This window comes from Myotis brandtii, unplaced genomic scaffold (assembly GCF_000412655.1).
Source record: "Myotis brandtii unplaced genomic scaffold, ASM41265v1 scaffold125, whole genome shotgun sequence".
Lineage (NCBI taxonomy): Eukaryota > Metazoa > Chordata > Mammalia > Chiroptera > Vespertilionidae > Myotis > Myotis brandtii.
In genome coordinates, this window is record NW_005354385.1 from 12,298,100 (window position 1) to 12,308,182 (window position 10,083).

Below are 10,083 nucleotides of genomic sequence, written 5' to 3' on the forward strand. Positions count from 1 at the left end.
AAGACCTTCTTCCATAATGACTCCTGCTCTCTTCCCTGCATATTCTCTCTGCCGGCAGAGAGATAAAAGATAAAAGGCTGAACTAAGACAGCTAATAGTGGAGATAGCCACTCGGTGAGAAATCTTAGGTAAAATTGACAGAATTGTTGAATTAGGAAGAAGAGAAAGGATTTGTGGATAACCTCTGAGTTTCTAGCTTGGGAGACAAGAGGTATGGTGTCTTCATATTATTGGAAAGAGTCTATAAGAAGAAAAAACTGGGTGGGGGAATAGAAAAAAAGTTTCCAAAGTTCTGCTCGTGATTAATTTAGCTTGGAAAAAAGAGAAACACATATAAAGTAAATTTGTTGAGCTGTAGATATTGGGAGAATATTTTAATTTAGAATATACATGGAATTAGAGATAACTTTATACAGCTCATGAAGTCTTGCAGAAAAAAATGTCTTTGAGATCTAGTTAAAAGATAAAACAGTTGAACTAATAACAATTAGATCTTCATTTCTCCAAGAAGGTTTTAGAATTAAATGAACGTAATATAGAGGAATCCGAATCTCTGACTGTTCCTAGCATAAACTCAGCGTAGATTGTCCAGTGGGAGTTGGACAACTGACTTAGAAGTGGTTGATGAATGCCTTGGGGTGGGAGGTAGTGAACAGGATCAAAGAATGAGAAGTGGATCATAAGTGGAATTACTGCTAATCCGATCGTTAAAAGACATGTTGATTCAGACGAATCTGAAAAAGAGACTAAAACCAAACATTCAGAAATGTAGGAATGATTATATTTATTCTTTAAAAAATACACACAGAATCTAAGGAATGCCTTGCTTTACAACAGCTGCTCAGTTTATTTCGTGTCCTACTGTATATCTAACACAATAAAGCCCAATCTAGAGATATTTTTTTAAACAAGGATCAACAACACTTTTCCTTAAAAAAATAAGACAACTTTATTGCAGCATCACTACTATATATAGCTGAATTTTTCACATCAAGTTGGTTTAGTTCTTTGAAGAAAGTCTTAATAACTAAAACTGTACAAATCATAGGGCAAGATAACTAGTCTAACAAATTTAATAAAAAATATTTCAGAACAACTACAATATAGCTTTAGACTATACTAAAACTGTCTTAGATAATTATTTACAACTTTATTATAGTATAAAAACTCTAAACTTTAAAATAAATCTGTGGATTTTATACAAAAATACTCTAAAGTACAAATATAAATTAAATGTTGAATAAAACATTCACCAGGTCCAGTGGAAGTTATTAAGAATATATTCTAGGGTGGTAAAATGTAAAGTGGTAACCCAAAACAGTGTTTCCTTAATCATTCACAATTTTAAATATTTTAGTAGTAATCACGAAGTTTAGAGTTTCATTGTATAATTTTCATTTTTACAATTACAAAATATACAATTTCCTTCATAGACTACTTCTCTTTAGCTCACTAAAAAGTCAAGAAAATAATAAAGATTTGTTAGTCAAAAGTTGACATGCTATGTACAGTATATAAATTGTAAAATTTTCAAAATCTCTTAGCTGATTCCCTTTAAAAAGGAAACAGGTTTTACATAAGAAAAGACAACCCATACAGCCACAGGGTTATCTAATCAACCTAATAACAATGTTCTCACATGTGAGAAAAATATTAAGTACCAAAATCTTCTTTAAAATAAGCCACTGTTTTATGAATAATTATGAATGGAACAAAATTTTACATTTAAGTAATTTTGTATAAAATGTATTTGGATTAGTATAAGAAGCATTTTGCCAGGAGGTACCATTTTGTTGTGTAAAAAATAAGCATGCCTCTCACTTAATACTTTCCCTAAAATGCTACAAATGACATTTTAAAACAATGCTGACATTACTTACAGTTCTGTTTTTACCTTGAGGTACTAATTTTACATTTGGCCAGATGTTCATAAAAATTAAAGGGGAGATATATGACCTAGTAATATACCAATTTAAATTTTCTGAGACATTGTGTAAAATGTCATTAAAACATACGTATTCTAGTTACCAACCACATTCTTACAGAGAAAATGCACATTAAAATTATTACCCTACAAACAATTTGGACTTTAGTTTCCGCTTCGGTTCCTTTCCATTCTGTTCAGTAGAGTTATATGCATGGCCTTTTTGAATAATTAAACATGGATACCAGAATAGCAACTGAACAAATACGTAAGACTTGTACTTGGGAAGAGAGTAAAATACTGACACTGGGAAAATTTTAAATGGCTCATTTTTCCTAACATGTTAGTGCAAATTAGCAAACTTTTCAGAAGAATTTAGTCATGGAAGGAAGGAAGCATAATCTCATCTTCATTCACTCCTTGTTCATATCGGACTGAAGAGAAGCCTGCCCAGTGCATACGGTTCCTTTGGAAGAGGAACCAAATCAGTCCGATGATGAGAACTAAGATGCTTAGCACGATGAATGCAATAGTTATTCCTCTGTAATTGGGGCCTAGAGCAGGGAAAGGTTTGACATTGGAGGAGAGAATATAAAAGCGATCATTACTAATTTTATGCATTTGGCTGTGTGTCACATAAGCAAACCTTGTACAGATTAGATACAAGTACTTGATTGTTTCAGAGCATGAACACAGAATTCAAAATCACCACCAAACACTTAAGTGCTTTCCCCCCAAATTTAACTATTTTCCTTTTCATTCAAATCCTTTTCATTAGAATAGCAATATTCTTACAAAGAAATTAAAGCTTCAATGTCTCCTACTCTTAGACATCTTCCCTGATAACCCAACCTAGAGTAGCTATCTCTCTAGTCTCAATCACGTAGTTTATAACAATTTGATATTTTCCTCTCTTCTAAATATGAACTGGCTTGGTTACTTATTATCTGTCTTCCTCCACTAGATTATGGAGGAAGAAAAGGTATCTCATTTGTTTTGTTCCCAGGTGCACCCCAGCACATAGAACAGGGCATGATGTAGAGTAAAGACTCAAAATATCTGCTGAGCCCTAGCTGGTTTGGCTCAGCGGATAGAGCGTCAACCTGTGGACTGAAGGGTCCCGGGTTCGATTCTGGTCAAGGGCACATGCCTGGGTTGCGGGCTCGATCCTCAGTAGGGGGTGTGTAGGAGGCATCCGATCAATGATACTCTCTCATCATTGATGTTTCTATCTCTCTTTCCCTCTCCCTTCTTCTCTAAAATCAATAAAAATATATTTAAAAAAATATCTGCTGAATCAGTGAGTGATTATACAGATACTGATGGACACCTTTATGCTAGATCTTTAAAAATGCTGCTGTGAAATAGTTTAGAGCTCTTTGGCTAGAAATTAAGATTTTTATGGTTATTTAATATATATCAACTCATGCTGAAACTTAAGTTCAAAATGTGACTTCTTACAGATATCCAAGTAATTCCAATTAATCAAATCAAGTTTTGGAATGCTGTTAAGGTAATCATGAGTTTTAAGGGACTGAGGAAAAAGGAAGCAAACTGCAGAATGAAATCTTTGAGCTTTTAAATATTTAAACTATAGAATAAAATACATCTTAAGAACATTTTCAAAGAAGTGACCTATCTAATATGCTGGCAGCTTCCATCTTTCTTAGGAAAGAATTGTATAAGATTTAGACTTTTAGTCATTTCCTCTGGAGTCCTAGGCATCTGGTATATTTATCATCTTTGGTAATTGAGTTTTCTGAGGGAAAGAATCTCTATGACTTAAGATTTTTTTAATACACTGTAAGGACCAAATGCTTTAGGACCTAGTACAATGCTTTGCATGTTATTAAATTGTACATTTATTTTCTAACCTGTTCTGCAAAAATGTTTTTCTTAAGGACAGGTTACATACTTACCCAGAGGAACTTTGCAGACAACTCTTCCATAGCCATGTGAACAGTCAACTTTTATCCAAGTTTCATTTGAAGCTAACAAAATGCTACATTTTCCACCACTGCTCTTATGTTTATTTGCCCATTTGACAAATTTCACTTTTGATTCATCTAACCAATTCCAAGATTTATCTAAAGAAGGAAATTAAATACAACTATGTTTATTGCCATTAAATTACTTAAGTAAAAAGGCTTGCAGTTCATACAATGTCATGCCACTACTTAAAATGAAATTTATTAAAAGTGAAAAAATTTAAATCTCAGTCCATCAGTCACACTTGTCACATTTTAAGTGCCCAACAGCTATATGTGGCTAGTGACTACTATATTGGACAGAGCAGATGCAGAAAGTTCTATTAGACAACACGGATATAGTATGTAGTGTTTTGACTAAAGGGCAGGATTCTTGCACATTTATTGTGTGACAGTAGATTTCTACAAACCTTTATCTCCCTCCCTCGCTTACCCCTAGTTAAAAAACTCATTATTAAAAGTATGTTGGTGGGGAAGGAAGGGTCCACCTTAACTCCATCTTTATTTCCAGCTGAGGCAGCGCCGCCTTGTGGTGATAAACACAATTTACAATTCCTAAATAGTCAACTTTGAATCCATTCTTTTTTTAGTTTTAATTTTTATTATCCCCCCAATCAATATATGGTCTTTATTGCATCTTTAAAATATCACAAATAATTCTGAGGAATAATTTGGCATCTTTCTGTTTCTATAGCTGGACAACTTAGATCATATTCATCAGCCTGCTGAACTGTTTTGTTTTCAGAAAAATAGATACCATCAAAAAATTTTCTGATCTCTGTGTTTTTAACTATTGTGGCTTGCTGAATCAAAGCAGCTAATGTGATACAAATTCAATGTCATTTCCTTCAAGAATTAAATCTTTCTGGGTTTGAGATACTGAAAAAGCAATACCTGATCTCATCTGAACCCTGAGAATTATTTTTTGCCCAAGAAATTTCTGACCTCAACAAGAGAACCACTATCCTAAATAACTGCATTGATGGGGAAGTGAGGGTACACAGACCTCATCTTGTAACGGAATCCCAGTGTAATTAACACCTTCATCATGTTCTGTACATGATTTCAGATGGTGCTAATGGTGGCCAATTCCTTTCTGTTTTCCCACCATTTGTCAACCCAAAGCAGTGGTCGGCAAACTGTGGCTTGGCAAACCGCGGCTCGTGAGCCACATGCGGCTCTTTGGCCCCTTCAGTGTGGCTCTTCCACAAAATACCGGCTCTTCCACAAAATACCGAATACCGACTTCTGCACATGGGCCATGAAGTTTCAATCGCACTGTACGTGTGCGCCCGCACGTGGTATTTTGTGGAAGAGCCACACTGAAGGGGCCAAAGAGCCACATGTGGCTCGCGAGCTGCGGTTTGCCGACCATGGACCCAGAGCCTCTTCTTCTTCCCAGGGAGACTGAGTTCGACATTGATGTGACAGAAGTCCCTCCGCAGGGTGCCTCCGGGGCCCTTCGCAACAACTGTGTGTCCTTCAGAGTGATGTCGACGTTATCTGAGATGTTGACAGTCTGACTGCTCAGAATGGACTTCATAGTCACAGTAGATGCGGCAAAGAGTTTGAGTTTTTAATTTTTTAACTAATTATTTATTTTTAAATTGAATTTATTGGGATGACATTGGTTTACAAAATTATATAGGTTTCAAGTGTACTTTGCCACAAAACATCAACTGTACACTGCCCCAAAGCCTCTTTTGACAAGTGCTTAACATTTTGGAATTCACATTTCAAATATTTAGAATTAAACTTTGTATAAAATATGAAACAGACTTCTTATTAGTCTATTGAATATGTACCCTGAATTCACTTATTATCACTTTCAAGTTCACTCAAACCCTGCGTCTGTTATTCTTTATTGAAATACTAGAGGCCCGGTGCACAACATTTGTGCACTCAGGGGGGGAGGGGTCCCTCAGCCCGGCCTGCACCCTCTCGCAGTCTGGGACCCCTTGGGGGATGTCCACCTGCTGGCTTAGGCCTGATCCTAATGTTCAGACATCCCCCAAGGGGTCTTTAGCGCTGCCATGGAGGCGGGAGAGGCTCTGCCACCGCTGCTGCGCTCGCCAGTGGTGAGCCCTGCTTCTGACTGAGCAGTGTTCCCCCTGTGGGAGTGCACTGACCACCAGGGGGAGCTCCTGCGTTGAGCGTCTGACCCCTGGTGGTCAGTGCACATCATAGCGACCAGTCGTTCTGCCATTCGGTTGATTTGCATATTAGGGTTTTATTATATAGTATTCTCCCACAGATCTTTTTGAATCAATTCTTTGCAATTTTACTAAGTTATTTTGAAAAAACAAATCACTATGAAGATGTAATTTTTCTCTATGATAAAAATGTTCCAAGAGGGAGGGAAAGAACAAGAAAAGAACTTTCTGAATAACAGAGTTATAAGCTGGGAAAACTTGGGGTGATAGACATGAGAACTCTAAGGGAAGTAAGTGATGCGCTCCTTGTACGGGCATGGGGAACACAGATATTGCTGTAGAAAAAAAATCTATCCTATTCGTCCAAGTATCTTAAACTTCTAACAATTCCAGTTGGTTTCAACTGATTTTGTATTGCATCAGTGTTTCCCATCACTACTAATAAGTCATTCACTTCTTCATTAGGAATTTATAAGCCTTGAAAACAGCCAGCAGACCTAGCTTACTCATCAATAAGAAACATCTGAATTAAATACTATTTGACATTCTTTAGCAAGGCTGACTTGGTATTTAGGACAAGTTAGAGCTCTCTTTGCATATTGCACACACAAAGATGTCACTTACCGGAAGGATGCTGAGATAATCCAAGCCAAACTCTCATGGTAATGTTATTATTTTCCCTTATCAGTCTGCTCACGAATTTATTCTCATCTTCATCCTCTATGGTAACAAGAGTTGCAGAATGATCTGTTGAAGGAAAACAAACCCCTAACTAATTAGCGTTATGCAAACTAGGTTAGTGGTTTATTCTGAGCCTTTGAGAAAAGAAAAACTATCATGATCAAGATCACTGAGAAATTCAAACTTTACAGAGAATGTTTTTAAAATCTGATATTGGCATTAATAGCTTCCTAAAAAGTTAGAAATATTTCTAGATTGAAACTTTGCATAAAGAAATTTCATGTGTGTGTGTTTTATCTACTATGTTTACCTGGTAACCTTTTTAAATCTTGGAACTGCCTAACCAGTGAGACTTTTGTGTATGAACAGTTCATCCTAAGAAGTGGGGTACGTGATGGTAGAAAGGTATGTTTCCCTATAGATGTTCAGCACTCTCTCTTCAACAACAATGTTTGCATAAGTTTGCTTTTGTTAAAATGAAAATTAAAGCAAATATATTTGGGGTCTTGGGGAACATTAGCCTTCCATTTAACATTATTTTATACATATGTGCATTTGGTCATGCCCACTGTAAGTTCCTAAATATAGTATGGAACTGAAAGAGTGAGTATGCTTCAAGTTTGATAGTTTGCTCCAAACCCATAGAGAACATAGCATCAGGCAAGGAATAGAAATAAAATAATAACTAGACTTGGAAATCAATCCTAAATGGAATCAGATAGTCTTCAATAGCAACAAGCCTATCCACACTTAAACTTTTGTGGTAGGGTGTATTTAAAGGGCAAAGGAAAGCCTTTTCTCCATTATACATCCCACAGTACATAGGTACTTTATGTTACCGGGCTTATTATTACACTAGAGGCCCGGAGCATGAAATTCATGCACAGAGGCGGGGGGCAGGGGGTTTCCTTCAGCCCAGCCTGTACCCACTCCAATTGGGGAATGTGGGATCGGGCCTAAACCAGCGGTCGGACACCCCTCTCACAATCTGGGACCGCTGGCTCCAAACCACTCACCTGCCTGCCTGCCTGATTGCCTCTAACCCCTCTGCCTGCCTGCCTGCCTGATCGTCCCTAACCTCTCTGCCTGCCTGCCTGATTGCCCCTAACTGCCTCTGCCTGCTTGATCACCCCTAACTGTCCTCCCCTGCCGGCCTGATCTCACCCCCAACTGCCTCTGTCTGCCTGCCTGATCACCCCCAACTGCCCTCCCCTGCAGGCCTGATCACCCTTAACTGCCTCTGCCTGCCTGATAACCTGTAACTGCCCTCCTCTTCAGGCCTGATCTCACCCCCAACTACCCTCCTCTGCCAGCCAAGTTGGTTCTGATTGGTCAGTTTCTATGCCAGTCAGCATCAAAAGCTCTGCCTCCTAGGCAGCCATTGGCTCCTTACATTCACCCAAATTTGGTTTTGATTGGTCATTTTCTATGCCAGTCAGCATCTCTGGGCCTATCAAGGGGGCCTGATCAGTGCCCGGGTGGAGGCCTCGAGAGAAATGGAGGCTCGGCTATTGGCCTGGCTGGAGAGAAAGAGAGGCAAGTTCTGATCAACAGCTTCTACAGAGGCTTTGGATCAGACCCTGCCTCTCTCGCTGCAGGCCTCTCTCTGGGCCTGATCCGCAGTCCCCTAGGCAGTCAGTGCTGGTTCGGGGCGCCCACAGCGGCCCCAGTTAGTGCTAGGTCGCCACGGCAACCCAGCACTGACTTCTGGTCTGGTCAAGCCTTCCCTGTTAGGACCCTGGCTCTTTATTATGTTGATAATCCTATGGAGGAAGGCATTATTAGCATTTTACAGATGAGGAAGCTGAGGCTCAAGGAGAGCAAGTAAATTGGTTAGGTCTACACCAGGGGTCCTCAAACTTTTTAAACAGGGGGCCAGTTCACTGTCCCTCAGACTGTTGGAGGGCCGGACTATAGTTTAAAAAAAAACTATGAATAAATTCCTATGCACACTGCACATATCTTATTTTGAAGTAAAAAAACAAAACGGGAACAAATACAATATTTGTATTTGCATGTGGCCCGTGGGCCGTAGTTTGAGGACCCCTGGTCTACACAGCTAGTCAATTATAGAATTAGAAAGTCAATCTCAATCTTTCTAATGATAAGTTTTAAATTCTCACTATTTGCAGGGCACTATCCTACATTTACAAATATTACCTCATTTCATTCATTAATACAACAACCCAATCTTTACCCAAACTTTGAAGTAAGTACTACATTTGGCTTTTCAACAATGGATTTGAACTGTGAGGGTCAACTTATACAAGGAATTTTTTTCAATAAATATACAGTCGGCCCTCTGCATCCTCAGATTCAACCAACCTTGGGTTTTAAAAAACAGTATTTTCCATCTGCAGTTGGGAATCCGCTGATGCGGAGGGCCAACTGTATACATTGATCTATGCCATTTTGTATGAGGGTCTTGAGTATCTCAAGATTTTGGTATCTGTGGGGATGGGAGGTGGTTCTAAAACCAATCCCCACTGGATACTGAGGAATGACTGTATATTTTGGAAAATCAAAAGTTATACACATAGGGTCAGTGCCCCTAACCCACTCGTTGTTAAGGATCAACTGTATTTTTATTCTCACTCTTTTCAGGTGAAAAAGAGAAACAATTATGTAAGTTCCACAATACCACTCAGCTAGTAAGTGTGGGACTTGGATTTGAATCCAAACCTGTCTGCCTCCAAAACTTAAGTGTTTAACATGCACACGCACACTACAACAACAGTAACCCTTTCTATTTCCTCCTTTAGGAGCCAGAGACTTCTGACCTCCAGAGCATATATGCATATCTCACAATAGTTCCCATCACATATCTATCTATCTATCTATCTATCTATCTATCTATCTATCTATTATATATGCATGTGTGTATATGTCTGTATTATGTATATTAACACAGAACGGTTCCCACACAAAAGTTCCTATCATTTAGTTAAGCAGTAACATGGAGATTTAAAAATCTTCTATGTGTCTCTACAATTAGCAAAAAAATGAGATAGATACCATCTGCCTAGCTACACTGATACCCAAGAATACAAGTCTTCTAGAAGTTATGTCACAGTTTGACTACTGGCTAAATTTATCATGGGAGAGCTTCAATCATTGCTGCTTATCCTAAAGCAGTTCAATCTGAACACGAAAGTCCTATTCCTGCGGTGTTCAGATGATGTGAGCCACTGCTATTGCAGAATAGATGAACAAAACATGCTTTATGTTACCCTGGTCAGGCTAAGCTTATTTATTCATAACTAAATAATGAAAAAATCTACAATTTTGCATTTACTACTTAACCAACTTTGTAAAAAATTTACCTCTTAACCAGTAT

General features: G+C 38.2%; 1 protein-coding gene across 1 annotated transcript in view; it reads right to left on the minus strand.

Annotated features, from left to right (window-relative positions):
* Positions 1 to 359: 359 nt before the first annotated feature.
* LOC102239650 (lymphocyte antigen 75) overlaps positions 360 to 10,083 on the minus strand; it is a 68,175-nt gene continuing 58,451 nt past the window's right edge. The window contains exons 29-31 of the mRNA XM_014534161.1: positions 6,690 to 6,812; positions 3,844 to 4,011; positions 360 to 746 (exon numbers count right to left, since the gene is read on the minus strand). Of these exons, the coding sequence (XP_014389647.1) occupies positions 496 to 746; positions 3,844 to 4,011; positions 6,690 to 6,812 (542 nt within the window). The 3' untranslated portion in view covers positions 360 to 495. The remainder of the gene's footprint in view (positions 747 to 3,843; positions 4,012 to 6,689; positions 6,813 to 10,083) is intronic.